Here is a 19,724-nt window from a genome sequence, read left to right as displayed (position 1 = left end):
ATTCTCTGAGCTTCAGTTTCCTCATCTGGAAAACGGGAATATCATAGTGCCTAGCTCACAGGACTACTGTGTGGATTAAATGAGCTAATATATGGTATAGACAGAAAGGACTCATAAACTTTATATATACATTTTGAGACTGAGTCTCATTCTGCCACCCAGGCTGGAGTGTAGTGGCTCGATCTCAGCTCACTACGACCTCCACCTCCCAGGTTCAAGTGATTCTCCTGCCTCAGCCTCCCGAGTAGCTGGGATTACAGGCACGCACCACCACGCCTGGCTAATTTTTGTATTTTTAGTACAGATGGGGTTTCACCATGTTGGCCAGGCTGGTCTCGAACTTCTGGCCTCAAGTGATCCATCCGCCTCAGCTTCAGAAATTATATTAAGGTCTCAATTATTACATATATATATATTTTAATTTTTTTCCTTAAGGTAGGGTCTCACTATACTGCCCAGGCTGGTCTCAAACTCCTAGGTTCAAGTGATCCTCCCACCTTGGTCTCCCAAAGTGCTGGGATTATAGGTGTGAGCCAATGCGCCCAGCCCAGGTCTCAACTGTTTTAATCATGACAGGCCCAGCTGGGTAGTGAAGGGCTGGGAGAGGGGTCTGTAGACCCAGGGGCCCTGGGTCAGGCAAGGACCAGGTGAGATGAGTACGCACAGCCGTAGAGACAGAGTTGCAGTCAAATCGTGATGAGCTGTTGTGGGGGATCGGCGTTGGGCCTGGGTCCACCTAATGGGAGAAAAGCATGTCTTTCACCCTGGAGGCAGAGGGATAGACACACAGAGCCTAGCTCCCGTCCCAGCTCTGCCTTCACTTGAAGGATGGCTTTGGGTCAGCAGTGACTGGCTTCTCAGGACCTCAGCGTCTCTGCATGCACAATGAAGAGGGGGTTTCCATATGAGTCTCACCCTACTAGACCACAGGCCACAGATGGCCCTGTAAATGGACTTTGTTTAGATAACATTCAAGAGTTTTCTTTTTTTTTGAGATGGAGTCTCACTCTGTTGCCCAAGCTAGAGTGCAGTGGTGTGACCCTTGGCTCATTGCAACTTCCGCCTCCTGGCTTCAAGCAATTCTCCTGCCTCAGCCTCCTGAGTAGCTCAGACTACAGGTGTGTGCCACCACACCCAGCTAGTTTTTGCATTTTTAGTAGAGTCAGAGTTTCACCATGTTGGCCAGGCTGGTCTCAAACTCCTGACTTCAAGTGATCCGCCCGCCTCAGCCTCCCAAACTGCTGGGATTACAGGTGTGAGCCACTGCACCCAGCCAGAGACTGGCAACTTTACTCCCCCTTGTCCCACCCCCTCATCTTCCCACAGGGACTAACCATGGTGGTGGTGGTAGAGAGTCACTTACGTGGCTCTGGTTTCCTGATGTCCTCTCGTGGCTAAGGATGTCATGGGCGGCACTCAGCATCACCACATAAGAGAAGTTGTTGCAAAGGCCCAGCAGCCTGGAAGGAGCAGGACAGGTCTCAACTCCCTCCTCATCCTGCAGCCATCTGTAGCCTTTGTGCTAAACCTCCCCTTACCTGTGCCCTTCAATCAGCTCCCTCTTTTTTTTTTTCCTCTATCACCAGATCCCACCTTCATTCAATGCTGGGGTCAAAAATACAGGCTTTGGTGCTTGGGGAAGATAGTGAGACCCCCATCTCTACAAAAAATTTAAAAATTCGCCAGGTGTGGTGGCTCACGCTGTAGTCCCAGCTACTTGGGAGGCTGAGGTGGGAGATTGCTTGAGTCCAGGAGTCAGAGGCTGCAGTGAACTGTAATCATGCCACTGCACTCCAGCCTGGGTGACAGAGCAAGACCCTGTCACAAAAAGGAAGAGGCCGGGTGCAGTGGCTCACACCTGTAATTCCAGCACTTTGAGGGGCTGAGGCAGGTGGATCACCTGAGGTCGGGAGTTCGAGACCAGCCTGACCAATATGGAGAAACCCCATCTCCACTAAAAAATACAAAATTAGCCGGGCGAAGTTGCACATGCCTGTAATCCTAGCTACTCAGGAGGCTGAGGCAGGAGAACCACTTGAACTCGAAAGGCGGAGGTTGCGGTAAGCTGAGATTGCGCCATTGCACTCCAGCCTGGGCTACAAGAGCGAGACTCTATCTCAAAAAAAAAAAAAAAAAGAAAGAAATAGGGGCTTTGGGATCACAGACTTGGATTCACTTCCAGCCTCCAAGGCCTCTCCCAGAAACTCCCTGTGACCACTCTCTCCTCTGAGCTCCCATTGTGACTCAGTTCCTGGGGCATTTCTCATCCTCTGATGCACTGTGGTACAATTAAAAAAAAAAAAAAAAAAAATTCCTGGGGCAGCCGGGCGCAGTGGCTCACACCTGTAATCCCAGCACTTTGGGAGGCCGAGGCGGGTGGATCGTGAGGCCAGGAGTTCGAGACCATCCTGGCCAAGATGACAAAACCCCTTCTCTACTAAAAATACAAAAATCAGTTGGGCGTGGTGGCTCCCGCCTGTAATCCCAGCTACTTTGGAGGGCGAGGCACAAGAATCGCCTGAATTGGGAGGCGGAGGTTGCAGTAAGCCAAGATCACACTTTTTCGAAACTCTGTCTCAAAAAAAGAAAAAAAAAGAAAAGAAAAAAATCCTGGGGCTCGAAACCAAAAGGATTGTGTTCAAGCCCCAAGTCTGCTGTTTAGTAGTCTCAGTCTACTCATGTGTAAAATGGGCATACAAATTTCTCTCCCGACTATCCCCCCCAACAGAATGCTGTACAGATCAAAACAAGATAAGACCAAAGGCCTTTAGGATACAGGAAGAGTTCCGTTTGTTTACTCTCATCTCCCAGAGCTGCATTCAGTGATGGGAGGGAATCTGGGTCGGGTGCCAGAGATTTCATCAGGGGCCTTTTCACAAGCCTTTCAAGTAGAACTACAATACTACTCTTCCCATGAACTACAATACTACTCTTCCTATTTGACTGTAGAGGAACCAGGGTCAGAGAGGTTAAGTGACTCTTCCAAATAGTACAAGGGAAGCCATTTTCAACCCAATCTGGAAGTGGGTTGAGGATCCAAGTCCTCAATGTTTAGGTTAATGCTAGAAGTATTTCCCGAGGCTTGGTATTTGAATGATTTTAGAAGCTATGTGGATGACCTTTTAAAAAGTTTCAGGGCGGGGCAAGGTGGCTCACGCCTGTAATCCCAGCACTTTGGGAGGTGGAGGCAAGCGGATCACCTAAGGTCAGGAGTTCCAGACCAGCCTGACCAACATGGTGAAATCCAGTCTCTACTAAAAATACAAGAAATTAGCTGTGTCTGGTGGCGCGCGCCTGTAATCCCAGCTACTCGGGGGGGGCTGAGACAGGAGAATCGTTTGAACCCGGGAGGCGGAGGTTTCGGTGAGCCGAGATCGTGCCACTGCTCTCCAGCCTGGGTGACAGAGTGAGACTCTGTCTCAAAAATAAAATAAAATTTAAAAAAAAAGAAAAAAAAGCCGGGCGCGGTGGCTCACACCTGTAATCCCAGCACTTTGGGAGGCCGAGGCGGGCAGATCACAAGGTCAGGAGATCAAGATCATCCTGGATAACACAGTGAAACCCCATCTCTACTAAAAATACAAAAAAATAGCCGGGCGTGGTGGCAGGTGCCTGTAGTCCCAGCTACTCGGGAGGCTGAGGCAGGAGAATGGTGTGAACCTGGGAGGTGGAGTTTGCAGTGAGCCAAGATTGCGCCACTGCACTCCAGCCTGGGCGACAGAGAGACTCCATCTCAAAAAAAAAAAAAAGGTTCAGGCCCGGCATGGTGGCTCATCTCAGCACTTTGGAAGATTGAGGTAGGTGGATCACTTGAGGCCACGAGTTTGAGACCAGCCCAGGTCCCATAGTGAGACTCCATCTCTATAAAAAAATTTAAAAATTAGCCAGATGCGGTGGTGCACGCCTGTAGTCACAGCTACTTGGAGGCTGAGGTGGGAGAATCACTTGAACCCAGGAGTTCCAGGCTGCAGGGAGCTGTGATTGCACCACTACATTCCAACCTGGGCAACAGAGCAAGACCCTGTCTCAAAAAGAAAAAAAAAAAGATAAAAAAATTTAAAAAATAAAAAGTTTTAGTAGTGATGCATTTATTTAAACGTTCATTAGGAAAACGCTGGTTTTCCATGTGGAGTCGTGATTTAAAGTTTTCTTTTTAAAAATATGTGCATTAAAAAACGTTCAAGGCTGAATTGACTGGAGGAAAAAAGTAAATATTTACAGGTGGTATGAGGATCTTGCTAAATCCGGAAGGTGATAAGGAGTGAAGTTTGGAAATTTTACATGCTTCCCCCGGGGCAAACCAGTAGATTCAGTAAATATTTGTGGGTTCAGCTCCTTTGCGCAGCTTAACTCCCCCTTTCCTCCTGTCACTTCCCTCTTCTCATGCCATTGTCACTTGCTGAACTCTCAGGCCACTCACCAGAAGCCCACCGCGTTCTTCCAATGCGCGCCCTGATGGTCCAACAGAGGGAGCCGTGGCTCCGAGGCGGTCTCCTCCCCTGGGAGAGCGAGAAGAGGGCATGACCCCCACCCACTCTCAGGTGCACGACGGCTCCATGAGTGTCCTCCCGGGGCCGAGTCAGCTCTCACTCCCCTCAGGTGGGCTGCGAGCCAGAGGTGGTCGCTCCATGAGGGTGGGCGGGAATACTCACCCTCGGAATCCGAAAAGCGCCGCCGCGAGCCCGCACAGCCTCCCATCGCATCAAGTTCAGGTCCCCCGAGGGTCCAGGGTCATAGAGTGTCCAAAGGGAGGGATGAGGGTCTGCGACAGGTGACAAGGATCAACGCCCGATTGCCGGTTTCAGCTCCGGCTTGTCTAGGGCACTCGCGCCATCAAGGAAGCTGGGGGCTCCATCTCGAGCGCCCTACGACCCACCACGCCCCACCTATCGTACTCTGCCCCCGCCCCGTCTACAGCAGGGACCCTGAGGCCTGTACCTTTAAGAGCAGCAGAATGTTCTGCACTAAGCAGAGGCAGGTTGTCGGATCACGTGACAGCACCCGCGTGTTCCCGCATCACGTGCTCAGAGGTTTCCCTACTTCCGGGTCCTCTCTGTCTTCGCTTTGGGCCTTCTCGGCTTCGGAGCGTGAGAAAGGGAGGGGCCGGAGAACCCTGGAACCGCAGGTTTTATTTTTTATTTATTTATTTATTTATTTATTTATTTTTATTTTTTGAGAAGGAGTCTCTCTCTTTCGCCCAGGCCGGAGTGCAGTGGCGCTACCTCGGCTCACTGCAAGCTCCGCCTCCCGGGTTCACGCCATTCTCCTGCCTCAGCCTCCTGAGTAGCTGGGATTACAGGCGCCCACCACCACGCCCAGCTAATTTTTTGTATTTTTAGTAGAGACGGGGGTCTCACCGTGTTAGCCAAGATGGTCTCGATCTCCTGACCTAGTGTGATCCGCCCGCCTCGGCCTCCCAAAGTGCTGGGATTACAGGCGTGAGCCACCGCGCCCGGCCGGAACCGCAGGTTTTAAACTGGAGTGGGTGGGAGCAGCAAGCAGAGCCGTGACCTTAGATCAGTGGAGCCCAAGACCGAGACGGTATCCTGCCAGCACCAGTTATGGCTGTGGGAGGCTTCAGCTCCTTTCCTTCAGCACTCACTTGCCAGAAACAAATATGGCCACCTGCCTACTCCCTTTTTTTTTTTTTTTTTTTTTTTTTGAGGCAGGACTGTTTCTGGTTGCGAACAAAGACGACCACCTTCAGGTCATTCTTATCCCCATCTGTTGACCTTACAAATTGTTTTAGAGACCTAAATAAACATAACACTCATCTAAGGGGATTTTGTGGATGATCTATTGGCAGTATCCAAGATGTTAAGAGATCCCTACTTCCAAATTATCCTAGAACTAAAAAATATCACAGCACTTCAACCCCTGGTGTTACAGATGAGAAAACCAAGGTACAAATATATATATATGTATACATATATATATATGTATATATACAAACCAAGGTACAAATATATATATATATATACACATACATATAAAACAAAAATTAGCCGGGCATGGTGGTGCATGCCTGTAGTCACAGGTACCTTGGAAAAACTCCTGAGCTCAAGCAATCCACACACCTTGGCTTCCCAAAGTGCTAGGACTACAGGTGTGAGCCACTGCACCTGGCCAGACTAAATGATTTTAAGGCCTAAGATTCTGATGCTGTGATTTCATCGAATTGCCCCAATTGGAATAGGAAAGTGGGGCTGGGGAGGGGAGAAGGAGGGTATGGAAGAGAAGTAGAGCAAGGTCACTTTATGTAGTTCCAAATAAGGAATCATACCCTTACCTTCTTCTAGGTGGAAAGCGGCATCCTGCATTCTCTTCTTGTCCTTGGCCTCATCTCTGCTATGGGCTGTGCCACCTCTATATGCTCTTTCTCACCACCAGCCCTTCAGAATGCGGTTTGAAATGTGCCCTCTTGTCTGGGCGTGGTGGCTCATACCTGTCATCCCAGCACTTTGGGAGGCCGAGGTGGGCAGGTCACCTGAGGTCAGGAGTTCGAAACCAGCCTGGCTAACATGGTGAAACCCTGTCTCTACTAAAGATACAAAAATTAGCCAGGCGTGGTGGTGCGCACCTGTAATCCCAGCTACTTGGGAGGCTGAGGCAGGAGAATCACTTGAACCTGGGAGGCAGAGGTTGCAGTAAGCCGAGATTGCGCCACTACACTCCAGCCTGGGTGACAGAGTGAGACTGTCTCAAAAAAAAAAAAAAAACAGAAAAGAAATGTGCCTTCTCTAGTGTGCCTCCCAGGTCACTCAGCTGATGGGAAATGGAATCCTACTAACATGCAGGGCTCTAGAAATTCAGCAGCGTTTCATACATGGCATCTGCCATCAAGGAAGTCACAGGAAGGTGGGAGGAAGACACAGATAGCCACAATATAAAGTTTAGCCAAGTTTTCTTTTGCAAGCCTAATCATAGATGAGGGGATGCACCCCAGAGCCACCAATTCAGCCCCTTCCACCCCTGGGGGAAGCATTAATGATGCTGAAATGTGTCAGAGCTCCCACCAGCTCCCTCTTCACTGCTACTCTTTCTTCCCAGGCAAAACAGGAACCACAAACCCCAGCTTCCTCTCACAGAGTGGCTGTGGCTTGTAGGGGAGGCGGAAATGGCTGAGGTGCGGATACAAGACCTGAGTCACTTGAGCTGCTGTTGCCACAAGTCCCCTCCTTCTCCCCCTCCCCAGTTCTAAGGTCTCCTGCTCCCACTTTGTCCTTTCTGGCCTCTTGCTTGCCCTTTATTTCCAAATGTGCACCTGAGTCCCCTGTGTGATGTACACCCATTTCCCGGGCTGCAGTGGGGGCTGCTGTGGGCATCAGGGGCCGTGGGCAGGGCCTGGGGCGGGGACGCATCAGGGAGACACGGGAAGAGGAAGTGCCTTTGGTCCTGGGGAAGATTGGCTTGTCTTGGTGGGTGGGGACGGTCATTATCAGCTTTCTGGACACACAGAGACAGACGGGATGGACTTCCTCCGGCTACACCTCCCTGGGCTGCACCAGGCCTTGAGGGGGGCACTGGTGAGAAGGGTAGACAGCTGCCAGAGACTTGCACCCCATTCCCTGAGGCCTCACCTCCAGGCACCTCCCCTGAGGCCTCACCTTTCCCCTCCTCCTCATCTCCTCAGACTGGAGATTGCTTTCTCAGGTTCAGGCAGACTCCTGGCCTAATATTTTCTGAATTTCAGTCCCCACTTCCAACCATGCGTCCTCGTACCCCTAATCGATGCCCTTTCTGGCTCCTTCTGCAAATCCTCTTCTCTCAGATCCCAGTACCCTCTTCCTTAACCTGGGCTCCTCCAGCCAGGGCCACCAGGGAAAGGGCTGGGACTCCCCTCAGTGCCTCTCCCCTCCCTCTTTTTTCCTAGGATTCCCTCGGCACCTTTGTCTCCTACCTCCTGGGAGATGCAGTCCCCACTGTAGAGCGGGAGGCGCAGGCAGCTGAGGAACTGAGGGCGGTGGCGGTGGGAAGGACAGGGAAGATTGCAGAGGAGGAAGCCCAGGAGGCCCTGGAGGGCCTTAGAGGCAGCCAAAGCCAGGGGGCTGGAGGGCTGAGAGGGCCTGGAGATGACAGAAGACGTGAAGCGGGGAGCTCAGCTGTAGAACAGACCTGGGACTGGGGAGATGGCAGCTCCCATGGGTCCCAAGCAGAGAGGCAGGACAGTGGGGCTGGGGAGACAGCCAAGGCTGCCAGGTGCCAGGAGCCAAGCGCCCCCTTGGAGGCCAGAAAGAAATCCAAGGCATGGTCTGGGGCTTGCCAAGACAGCAGTGGCCAAGCCCAGGAGAGGCAGGAGCCCGATGAGCAGGAAGTGAACAGAGAGGAGAGGCTGAGAAGCTGGGGAAAGGAGGAGGAGGAGAAGGAGGAAGAGGTCAGGGCAAGAGAGCCAGGGATGGCCAGAGGGGCAGAGTCAGAGTGGACCTGGCATGGGGAGTGGGAGGGGAAGGCTGGTGCTGGAGGGCCAAAGGCGGCGGGGGACAACTGGGAGACGGAGCAGGGGGTCAGGGAGGCAGATGCAGGGGAAACTGAGGAGGCCGGGGCTGAAGGCGCTGGGAAAGGAGAAGAGGTGGTGGTGGTGGAGAAGGCCTGTGAAAGCACTAGGGCATGGGGGACGTGGGGCCCAGGGGCAGAGCCTGAGGACTGGGGAATCTTAGGTAGAGAGGAGGCCGGGACAACCCCAGGTAGGGAAGAGGCCAGGACAATTTTAGATGGGGAGGAAGCCAGGACAATCTCAGGTGAGGAGGAGGCTGAGACAGCCTCAGGCAGGGAGGTGGCTGGGACAGCCTTGGAAGGGGAGGAGGCTGGGACAGCCTCGGGATGGGGGGAGGCCGGGACAGCCTCGGGAGGGGAGGAGGCGGGGACAGCCTCAGGCGGAGAGGCGGGGACAGCCTCAGGAGGGGAGGAGGCCGGGACAGCTTCAGGAGGGGACGAGGCCTGGACAACCTCAGGCAGGGAGGCCGGGACAGCCTCGGGAGGGGAGGAGGCCAGGACAGCCTCAAGCGGGGAGGCTGGGACAGCCTCAGGAGACGAGGAGGCCGGGACAGCCTCAGGAGGGGACGAGGCCTGGACAACCTCAGGCAAAGAGGAGGCTGACCTCCCGGGAGTCAGACAGACAGAATATGGAGCAGTCCCAGGAGAAAGGCTCCTGGAGGCTACTGGAAAAGTCTGGGTCCTAGAGGAGGAGGGGGATGAGGGGAGAGAGGCTGAGGTGAGCCCTTTCCCTAAACAGGCCCAGGTCCTGAGCACTGAGAGAACAGAAGAGGCTGCTGAGAGCCAGACAGCAGGGAGGGAGGCTGTGGGAGGCCAGGAAGCAGGGGAGAGCTTTGAGGGCCAGGCAGACCTGTGTGGTAAGGAGGCTGAGATGAGGCGGGACTTGGAGATCAGGGCCGACCAGGCCAGGCTGGAGGAGCTGGTACAGGCAGAGGAGGCCCAGGAGGAGAGAAGGAGCAGCAGGGATCCAGCGGCTGAGCTGCCCTCAGATGGAGAGGCTGAAGGCGCTGTCGACTTGGAGGCAACTCCAGAGGCCAGGCCTGAGGAGGAGCTCACAGGGGAGGAGAGTGAGGTGGCCCAGACTAGCTGTGGCCCACTGGGGGTGGAATGGGGTGGCCTCACACACAGGGTCACCAAAGGCCAGGGACCTGAGCTGATGGGGGGCACCCAGACCCCAACTAAGCAACCCGAGGAAAGGGAGGCAGGGGAGGTGGAGCTCATGGGAGTTCTGGCCCTGAGCAAAGAGGAGCAGGAGAGGAGCCTGGAGGCAGGTCCCAGGCATGCGGGGTCTGTAAAGCCTGAGGGCTCCAAGGCCTTCCCAGGAGCCTGGGAAAACTGCACGAGAAGGGACATGGAGAGAAGAAATACCCAGGAGGATGCGGCCGATGGCGAGCAGCGGGAGGAGGAGGCTGCGGGAGGCCAGACCCCGGCGGCTGAGGCCGAAGGAGACCGAGAGTCTGAACTATCAGAAGTCCCAGAGGCAGGCGGGGAGGGGCCGACAACCCAGGACGCGGGATGTGGAATTGAGGAGGGAGAGGTGTCTGTCTCAGAGAACCAGAAGCTGGACGGAAGCACAGGGGCAGACGCAGGGCCTTGCCCCTCACTGGGAGAGGCCTATGCCAGAGAAACTGAGGATGGGGAGGCGGAGGCTGACAAAACATCCAGGAGAGGCTGGAGGCTGCAAGCGGTGGCTGTGGGCCTCCAGGACCGTGAGGATGCACAGATTGGCTCTGTGGCTGCTGGGATTATGGGGGGTGAGGTGGTCCTAGATGTCAGCGCTGCTGGTGCTAGTGAAGCTTTGGAAGGGGCGCCTGGACAAGGCTGGGACTCGAAAGAAAAGGAAGAGGCAGCAGCAGGAGAGCACGCAGGTGGGCAAGAATTTGGCCTGGAGGGCTCAGCAGAGGAAAAGGTGGCTGGCAGAGGTGGCCAAGTAGAGGCTTTTGAGTCCAGGGAGGGAGGACCTGGGGGAGGGCGGGTAGAGGCCGAGGAATCTGCAGGTGCAGAGGACAACTGTGGGCTGGATCGCGCGGGCTCCCAGACAGTGAGGGCAGAGGGGATGGGAGCCATGGTGGAGGCTGGGGGGCTTCTAGAAGAGTGGACGCTGTTGGAAGTAGAGGCTGTTGGACGGCAGGAAAGAGAACAGAGGGAAGACAGTGAGGGGCGGTGTGGGGACCACCACCCCGAGGGAGAGGCACCAAGGCTCCTTGATGCAGAGGGTCTAATGGTGACCGGGGACTGGAGGGCAGAGGCCAAGGAGACTGAGCCAGAAAGCCTGGAAGATGTCAGGGGCCAGGAGGAGCGGCCAACATACCAGGCCCCTGCAGAAGCTGCGCCGGAGTCAGTCGGGGAAGCCAAGACGGCTGAGGCCATGGGCAGTGCCAGAGGAGTTGTTGCCAACAGCTGGAGTGAGGTGAGGGCTCTTGGTGGGGTCTTGGGGGGAACGAGTGGAATCCCAAAGCCAGCTCCATGGTCCTCTGTGCCCCCTTTCCTGCAGGCCCCGCTCCCTGGGTCCCTCCTAGATGTCTCTGTCCCAAGGAGTCGCGTGCACCTCTCGAGAAGCTCCTCACAGCGTCGCTCCCGGCCCTCTTTTCGTCGGACTCCGGCCTGGGAGCAGCAGAAGGAGCCCCCAGCCCCCAATCCTCCTGAGGAGGAGCTGTCAGCTCCTGAGCAGAGACCCCTCCAGCTGGAGGAACGCCTGGAGCCAAGCCCCCTGAGGCATGATGGGACCCCGGTGCCAGCCAGGAGAAGGCCCCTGGGACACGGGTAGGCACAGGGCAACTCGGCTGGGGTGGGGAAGAGACTGCGGGCACCTGGGAACCCGTTCTCACGGACCTGACTTCCGCCTCCAGGTTTGGCCTCACGCACCCTGGCATGATGCAGGAGCTGCAAGCCCGTCTGAGCCGGCCTAAGCCCCAGTGACTGAGACCCGGTGCTCTGGGAGCCAGGCCCTGAGTGGGGGCCAGAAGGCTTGCTCCAACGCCGCTGAGCCCTGCTCCGTCTGCCTCCGTGGACACATCCTCTCCACCCTCTGGGCCTCAGCGTCTTGATATATCATTCATGGAGCAGGCAACAACAGACGTCTGGGAAGACCTGGAACTTAAGGAGTCTGATTCTCCAACACAGGCTGGTGGACCACCTACCCCACTGAGACCACCTCTCAGGGTGCCTGCCCTGGTTCCTCCCCAGCCTGAGTCAGCTGTCTGGACTGCAAGGAGGCTGGGCACAGGGCCTCACACCTGTCACCCCAGAGCTTTGGGAGGCCAAGGTGGGAGGATCACTTGAGACCAGGAGTTCGAGACCAGCCTGGGCAGCATAGCAAGACCCCCATCTTTTAAAAACAAAATAAAAAAAATAAAGACTGCAAAGAAGACTGAGAGGGAACAGTGACCATTCTCCTTACAGGCCTTCCTCTCTGACTTCCGCTTCCCAGCCCAACTCCCTGCACCAAGACCCTCAGAACTGGGTGGGGATAACACAAACCTCTAGAGTTGCATCCAGGCCAAAGGAAGGCAGTTAGGAGGGCTGAAGGAGCACTGTTCAGAATGAAAGACGAGCTGCCTTGAGCTTCCAAAACGGTAGCTCAGCCTCAGGATGCCGCTGGTTACGATGGCAACTGCCTGGCTGAGCAGGACATAGTAGGGGAAGGTGGGCCAGGGACCCCAAAAATGTAGGAGCAGAGGGGGGTTCAGGATGGCTGGAGGTTGCTGACCCCGTTCCAGGATGCCCTGCCCTCTGGGTGTCAGGCAGCCCTTCCCCAAAGAGAAGCGGAGGCCAGGGGTGGATGAGAGTGCTTTATTGGGCACCCAGCATGGGGGCTTGGCCCGAGGAGGACCAGCAGGCCCCAAGACAATAAATAAACCATCATCTCCCTAAACAATAAATAAATATCCAAGAAATAAATAGCTGGCGAGGACCAGAGGGGCTTTCAGTTACTGGGTAGGGCCTGGGGCAGGGGGCTGGAAGAGCCCTCCCTTGTCCAAGGCTGATGATGCGGAGGCTGCCCTGATGCCAAGACTCCAGTCCTAAAGTTCTAAAGGGTGGGGGGCAGGGGGCTAAGAAGCCACCGATCAGGGCTAGGGGCCCAATGTTGGGAACCCCAAGGGCCAGACTGAGTGCCCGGCCTTGGACAGCAGCAGCAACTCCCGCACGGCCCGAGATAAGACGAGCTCCAAGGAGTGCAGCAGGCGGTAGGTGGAGAGGAGCTGGGGCCAGGACACCTGGGCCGGCCCCTGTGAGGCGCTGCCCAGTGCCCCTGGGAGCAGCCCCTTCCTCTCCTCCTCCTCCTCCTCTTCTTCCTCCTCCTCCTTCGGGAGGTTGAATCCTGCAGCCAGCACCTGTGAGGAGAGACCATGGGTCAGGGAGGGGCCAGGCCGAGAACCTGAGAGAATCCTCATTCCCTATTCGTGCCCAGCGGCTCCCAGTGACATCAGTGACCACAAGGTCATGATTTCCCCGGACATTCCCTACTTGATCTTCCATGATGTCACCTGCTAACGCATCTCACCTGATCTTTCGGTTCGAGAAAATGGAAGTCAAGGAGCAAGAGGATGCTCACAGAGCTAGATCATCCCAAGGACTGCCCCGAGGGGTGGGGTTCAGGGAATTTCTCTCTGCTGTGAAGGTTGCTCTTGGGTTAGGTCAGCAACAGGCAGAGGGTGACATAGCTCAGATTCCCTGCTTCTTGCCATTCCTTTCTCTCTCTCTCTCTCTCTCTCTCTCTCTTTCTTTCTTGGAGTCCCGCTCTGTCGCCCAGGCTAGAGTGCAGTGGGGCGATCACGGCTCACTGCAACCTCTGTCTCCCCAGTTCAAGCAATTCTCCTACCTCAGCCTCCTTAGTAGCTGGGACTACAGATGTGCACCACCACGCCCGACTAATTTTTGTAGTTTTAGTAGAGATGGGGTTTTACCATGTCGGCCAGGCTGGTCTCGAACTCCTGACCTCAAATGATTCACCCACCTTGGCCTCCCAAAGTGCTGGGATTCCAGGCGTGAGCCACCACACCCGGCCCTGCTGCTTGCATTTTCCATTCTCATTTCATTAAGTGTAAAATTCTGATTTCCTTTTGAAAGGTTCTGGAGGATCTGGGTGACATCAGAGAATCAGAGGGAGAAAGGAAACAGGAGGCAGACACTGTGCTGGGTGCTTAGGACAAACCCTGAGTGACCTCACAGCCCATTGGCCTCCTGTTCAAGATGGAGCCCCAGGAGAATGCGAAGATTGAGGGGCGGCACCAGGGCCTGGTGTGGCTGTGTGCGCGCGCACACACACGCACACACTCACACAACATATTCTCACAACGCACCCACACTCATTCCCATGCAGTCACATTCACAAAAAACACATTCATGGCTGGGCACGGTGGCTCATGCCTGTAATCCTAGCACTTTGGGAGGCTGAGGGGGGGCAGAGCACGAGGTCAGGAGTTTGAGACCAGCCTGGCCAACATGGTGAAACTAAAAACACAAAAAAATTAGCTGGGCGTGGTGGTGCATGCCTGTAATCCTGGCTCCTCAGAAGGCTGAGGCAGGAGAATTGCTTGAACGCGAGAGGCAGATGTTACAGTGAGCTGAGATCGTGCCACTGCACTCCAGCCTGGGTGACAGAGTGAGACTTAGTCTCAGAAAAAAAAAAAAAAATTCGTTCACATACCCACACACTCTCACACTCACACTCATCCTCACACACTGACATACGTATACCCAAACTCTCAACCACACACCTCACTTTCACACAACACTCGCATTCACACACCCACCCACACACTCCCACACTCTTACACTCACAGTCCCATACACACACACTCTCACACTCATGGACCTACACACTCACACACGGTCACGCTCACACTCATACAGACCCACACACACTCACAGTCACACCCACGCACTCACAGTCACACACTTTCACACAGACCCACACACACACTCACAGTCACACACACACTCACGGACCCACATACACACAGTCACGCTCACACTCATACAGCCCCCCCGCACACACTCACAGTCACACCCACACTCTCACAATCAGGTACACTTACACAGACCCACACACACACTCTCACACTCACGGACCCACACCCTCACACACAGTCATGCTCACACTCATACAGACCCACACACACTCACAGTCACACCCACACACTCTCACACTCACAGACCCACACACACACACTCTCACAGTCACACTCTCACACTCACGGACCCACACAGTCACACTCACTCTCACACTCATGGACCCACACACAGTCACACTCACACTCTCACACTCACACACACTCAGAGCATGGGATCACTGAATGAGCCAGGGAGTCCTCTTTCCCACGTGGTCTGGGGTGGCAGAGAGTGGCCGGGCTCTACCTGGAAGCGGAGGTGTCGCTGCAGATCGCGGAGGTCCAGCCTCATGGCCCACAGCTGCATCCTCTCCATGTTGGTCCAGCGGCCCTGGGTCCCCAGCCCTCCCAGCAGGGCATGGAAGGGCTGAAGCGTGGTGGAGATGAAGCAGAGACGCTCCGGGTCCTGAAGGGGAGGGAGATGGTCAGGAAAGGCCCACAGGCCAAGGATGGCCATATCACACCCACCCCCTCCCTATCCGGGTCTCCTTCCCATTCCACGTTCCAGCCTCCAGTCCATCCCCGTAGCTCTTCCCCACCTCAGCCCAGCTCTGTCCCCATTCCTTCCATCTCCACTGTCTAGGACATTTGTCCCATCTCCTTTTCCAGCCTCCTTTTCACTCCTATGCCCATGATCTTCTCTAACCCACCCTTTCTCAGTCCCTGAAGCACTCTCCATCCACAGCCCTGTTCCCTTCCCTCCTCCACCATCCCATCATACCTCCTGCCCACGTGTTTCCATCCCATCTTCAGCCTCATTCCCATTCCTAACCCCAACTCCATCCTTCCTCCATGTGCCCAGACTCACTCTTTCCATCTTTCCATCCCATCTCCAACCTCATTCCCAACCCCATTCCATTCCCTTCCCCACCAGCAACCCCCATCCCTTCTCCATCCCCTGCTTAACGTTCACGCTCATCATTACCTTCTCATCTCTAACTATCCGCGTTCTCACCCGCAGTGCCACCTCCATCCACCCTCCATGCTGCTGTGATCGCTCTCCAGCCTCATTCCAGTCCCATGCCTGCCGCGTTCCATGCCCAGCTCCACTCTTACCTCTTCCCAACCCCATTTCCTTATTCCAGCTTCATCTTTATTGTTTGTTTGTTTGTTTGTTTTGAGATAGAGTCTCCCTCTGTTGCCCAGGCTGGAGTGCAGTGGCGCAATCTCGGCTCACTGCAGGCTCCGCCCCCGGGGTTCACGCCATTCTCCTGCCTCAGCCTCCCGTGTAGCTGGGACTACAGGCGCCCGCCACCTCGCCTGGCTAATTTTTTGTATTTTTATTAGAGACGGGGTTTCACCATGTTAGCCAGGATGGTCTCGATCTCCTGACCTCGTGATCCGCCCGCCTCAGCCTCCCAAAGTGCTGGGATTACAGGTGTGAGCCACCGCGCCCAGCCACTTAAATTTTTTTTGTAGAGACAAAGTTTCGCTATGTTGCCCAGGCTGGTCTTGAACTCCTGGCCTCAAGCAGTCCTTCCACCTGGGCCTCCCAAAGTGCTGGGTTTATAGGTGTAAGTCACCATACCTGTCTTTCATCTTTATGTCCAATGACATATTCAACCTCATTCAGGTTCTATCCCCAATGCATCTCCAGCTCAATCTCCAGCCTCATCTTGCACCCTAGCCCCAGCCTATCACAAGCTTCCCGCCCCACTCCACCAGCCCTCACTCACAGAGAGGCGGCGCCAGGCCTGGAAGGTCAGGGAAACATCAGGGAGCTGCTCTCCCAGGGGCAGGAGGTACAGGTTCACTCCCGGCAGGTGAGATTCCGCCTGGGGGGCAAGGTCTGTTAATGGTGGCCAGAAGGGATTGGGGGTCTGCCCATCCCCAGCATCAGCTGCATTAGGGGGACTTACAAAGCGGTGGGCCTGGCCCCGAACCTCGGAGAGCAGCTTCCTGGCGAGATGCAGGCTGACTGTGAACTCCCTCTGCAGCTCCTGCAGGCTCAGCTGGGGCCTCCCTGGGGGCCTTGGGAATCCCCAGACACCAGCTTGAACCAGCAGCAAGGGAAGCAGCAACAGGCTGAGCCCTGGAGAGATGGGGAGAGGGTGGCAAGACAGGGAGAGAGCTTGAGAACTCGGGAGAAGAAAGGGAACATGCCTTTTCTGAGCCTGTGCTAGCTGTGAGCACGGTGCAGGCACTTTCACCAGCATCATTCCTCTGCCTCCTCAAAACCACAAAGGAGGCTGGGTGCGGTGACTCACACCTGTAATCCCAACAATTTAGGAGGCCGAGGCGGGCGGATCACCTGAGGCCAGGAGTTCAAGACCAGCCTGGCCAACATGGTGAAACCCTGTCTCTACTAAAAATACAAAAATTAGTCCGGCGTGATGGTGCATGCCTGTAATCCCAGCTACTCAGGAGGTTGAGGCAGGAGAATCACTTGAACCTGGGAGGCAGAGGCTGCAGTGAGCTAACACCACTGCACTCCAGCCTGGGCGACAGAGCCAGACTCCGTCTCCAAAAAACACAACAAAACAAAACAAAACCCCACAATGCAGCCAGCACGGCCCCCATATGGCATCTCCGCATGGCGTGCCCACTTTTGCAAAAAGACCAGAAGCCTGATCGTTTTTTTTTTTGAAACAGAGTTCTGTTCTATCACCCAGGCTGGAGTATAGTGGTGTGATCACAACTCACTGTAGCCTTGAACTCCTAGGCTCAAGTGATCCTCTCACCTCAGCCTCCCGAGTAGCTGGGATCACAGGGACACACCACTGTGCCTATTTCTTTCTTTCTTTTTTTTTTTGAGACGGAGTCTTGCTCTGTCACCCCCCTGGCTGGGGTGCAGTGGCGCGATCTCGGCTCACTGCAAACTCCGCCTCCCGGGTTCACGCCATTCCCCTGCCTCAGCCTCTCCGAGTAGCTGGGACTACAGGCGCCCACCACCACGCCCGGCTAATTTTTTGTATTTTTAGTAGAGACAGGGTTTCACCGTGGTCTCGATCTCCTGACCTCGTGATGTGCCCGCCTCGGCCTCCCAAAATGCTGGGATTACAAGCGTAAGCCACTGCGCCCGGCCGCCTGTTTCTATTTTTTTGTAGAGACAGGGTCTCACTATGTTGCCCAGGCTGGTCTTGAACTCCTGGCCTCAAGAGATCTTCCCGCCTCAGCCTCCCAAACTGCTGGGATCACAGGCATGAGCCACTGTGCTGGGGCAGAGGCTGGATTTTGACCCCCATAAACTCCCTTGGCCAAATGCCTTTTTCAGTGAGCAACCTGCACAACCACATGTGGCAGCCTCAGTGCTATTGTTCTCCCCAATTTGCAGATGAGGCTCAGTGAGGTTGACTTGCCCAAGGTCAAATAGCCAGAAGGTGGGAAGCCAGGACTGGATTCCAGATTTTTCCAAATGCAGAGCCCATGGGTTTTCCTCAGAGAATGCAGAGGGAGGCAGCCACCTGCCCCAGGAGTGGGCACACCATGTTCTGCCAAGGATTCTTTGGGCTCAGCCAAGCGGCTCTGATGGCTTGAACTGGCCATGAGGTCCCCAGGGATGGGCTGGCAATGCCAGAGGCTCTATTCCAGAGAGTCAAAAGGACAGGTTGGTCCAGTTTCCACCACGGCAGGTGGATCCTGGCAGGGTAACTTGCCTGGGGCGAATCCACAGTGTGGGAGCTTTTTTTTTTTTTTAAGACAGAGTCTCACTCTGTCACCCAGGCTGGAGTGCAGTGGCGCAATCTCGGCTCACTGCAACCTTCACCTCCCAGGTTAAAGCAATTCTCCTGCCTCAGCCTCCTGAGTAGCTGGGAGTACAGCCATGTGCCACCACGCCTGGCTAATTGTTATTATTTTTAGTAGACAGGGGTTTTGCCGTGTTGGCTAGGCTGGTCTCCAACTCCTGACCTCAGATGATCCGCCTGCCTTGGCCTCCCAGAGTGCTGGGATTACAGACATCAGCCACTGCGCCCACCCAGAATGGCTGAATTCTGAATGTGCTTCTTGACCTATGTTTTCCTGGAAAGAGGGGCAGTGGATGGGCGCTCTAGGAAGAGGGCAGCATTCATCAATTTCCCCCTCAGGGAGAGGAAATCTAGCAAGCACAAGAGTTACACAATTCTCCTCGAAACACAAACCAAAACTGGCCCGAAGTCCATCCTGTTCTCCCTTCCCTCCCTGCCTCTTCCCTGTCCTCTCTCAATCTCTAAGCCCTGGGCTCTGCTCTTCGAAATGTCCCCTGATAAAGGTGAAGGGGAGCTTCTAAGGACATCTACCTCCCTTGTGGACTTCCAGATGTGGTGGGCAATGCCTAACCTAACATCTCTGGCATTCAGACTCCCTGGTTTTGGGGCCACTCGGACCCTCTGACATCCTGGAGACTTAAGGCAGAGTGGGGTTCTTCCTAGCTCAATGTTGGGGACGGGGTGGGTGCCCCCAGGCCCTGGTGGATCAAGCCCAACTGTAAGTGAGCTGTGCCACCTCCAACCTGAGCTCTGGAGCCCCCAGACCCCCTCCTTACCCTTTGCAGCCGATCCTGGGTCATTGGCTCTGGCCTTTGAAGGCTCTGTCTCCATCCTCCAGCCTTTGGTCCCTACCTGCCCTACGTGGCATGTTACCTTCTCCTCTGCCTACTGCTCTGGTTCTAGCCCCTGAGTTCTGCAGCCACCAGCTGCAGATTGGACCTCCTTCCAACATCAAACTAAAGACCTCTGACCCAGTGAGGCTGCTGACGTCTTGGTCCCAACGCCCCACTTGTGCCAGCACCTCGTTCTGCTCTTCCTCCAGCCGGCCCCATTCTCAGTCTTAGCCAAGCTGTTTGGCTTCTGCTTATTCACTCCAAACTCTTCATTTATCTGCCTAGACCTGGTCCTTGTCAAATTGCTGGCCCAACCCTCCCCATTCCCGCTAGCCAAGGCGAGAATCATCTTCTTCTCATCCTCTGCCCAGCCCTGGGTCAAATCACCATCCCACTGCCCCAGGCCCCCACCCAGTCATGCCAGCCTCCCTTCCCATCCAGCAGCCAGCCGAGTCCTCAGTCTTGGCCAAGTTGCTGCTCTCAGCTCTCGACCCCCATCTGCACCAGCCAAGCTCGTCCATCCTCTGCCCAAACTCAACCAAGCCCCCCACCCCGGCTTCAAACTCACGCCAGCCAAGGTCGCCTGCCGTCTGGCCCAT

At 55.2% G+C, this 19,724-nt stretch overlaps 3 protein-coding genes across 8 annotated transcripts in view; 1 reads left to right on the top strand and 2 right to left on the bottom strand.

Moving 5' to 3' along the window:
• The window catches only part of CLN3 (CLN3 lysosomal/endosomal transmembrane protein, battenin), an 18,903-nt gene extending 10,937 nt beyond the window's left edge, over nt 1-7,966 (bottom strand). For 2 of the 6 annotated variants that reach the window (XM_030798982.1, XM_030799002.1), the window contains exons 1-6: nt 6,290-6,473; nt 4,939-5,113; nt 4,653-4,762; nt 4,421-4,499; nt 1,364-1,460; nt 665-736 (exon numbers count right to left, since the gene is read on the bottom strand). In XM_030798982.1, the coding sequence (XP_030654842.1) occupies nt 665-736; nt 1,364-1,460; nt 4,421-4,499; nt 4,653-4,698 (294 nt within the window). In that variant the 5' untranslated portion in view covers nt 4,699-4,762; nt 4,939-5,113; nt 6,290-6,473. Of the gene's footprint in view, nt 1-664; nt 737-1,363; nt 1,461-4,420; nt 4,763-4,938; nt 5,114-6,289; nt 6,474-7,900 lie in introns of those variants that run through there. The other 4 variants (XM_030798992.1, XM_030799004.1, XM_030798978.1 and 1 more) reach the window with 3 other exon arrangements.
• Nucleotides 6,716-11,877, top strand: APOBR (apolipoprotein B receptor). Its single transcript, XM_030798963.1, has 4 exons — nt 6,716-7,526; nt 7,874-10,903; nt 10,988-11,256; nt 11,343-11,877. Exons 1-4 carry the CDS (start codon nt 7,281-7,283, stop codon nt 11,410-11,412), a joined length of 3,615 nt encoding a protein of 1,204 aa, XP_030654823.1. The 5' UTR covers nt 6,716-7,280; the 3' UTR covers nt 11,413-11,877.
• On the bottom strand, nt 11,877-19,724 carry IL27 (interleukin 27). Its single transcript, XM_003281917.4, has 5 exons — nt 19,694-19,724; nt 16,466-16,638; nt 16,283-16,381; nt 14,854-15,012; nt 11,877-12,827 (listed from the first exon to the last, which is right to left on the bottom strand). Exons 1-5 carry the CDS (start codon nt 19,722-19,724, stop codon nt 12,567-12,569), a joined length of 723 nt encoding a protein of 240 aa, XP_003281965.1. The 3' UTR covers nt 11,877-12,566.

This window comes from Nomascus leucogenys, chromosome 2 (assembly GCF_006542625.1).
Source record: "Nomascus leucogenys isolate Asia chromosome 2, Asia_NLE_v1, whole genome shotgun sequence".
NCBI lineage: Eukaryota > Metazoa > Chordata > Mammalia > Primates > Hylobatidae > Nomascus > Nomascus leucogenys.
This window is presented reverse-complemented; position numbering and strand designations above follow the sequence as displayed.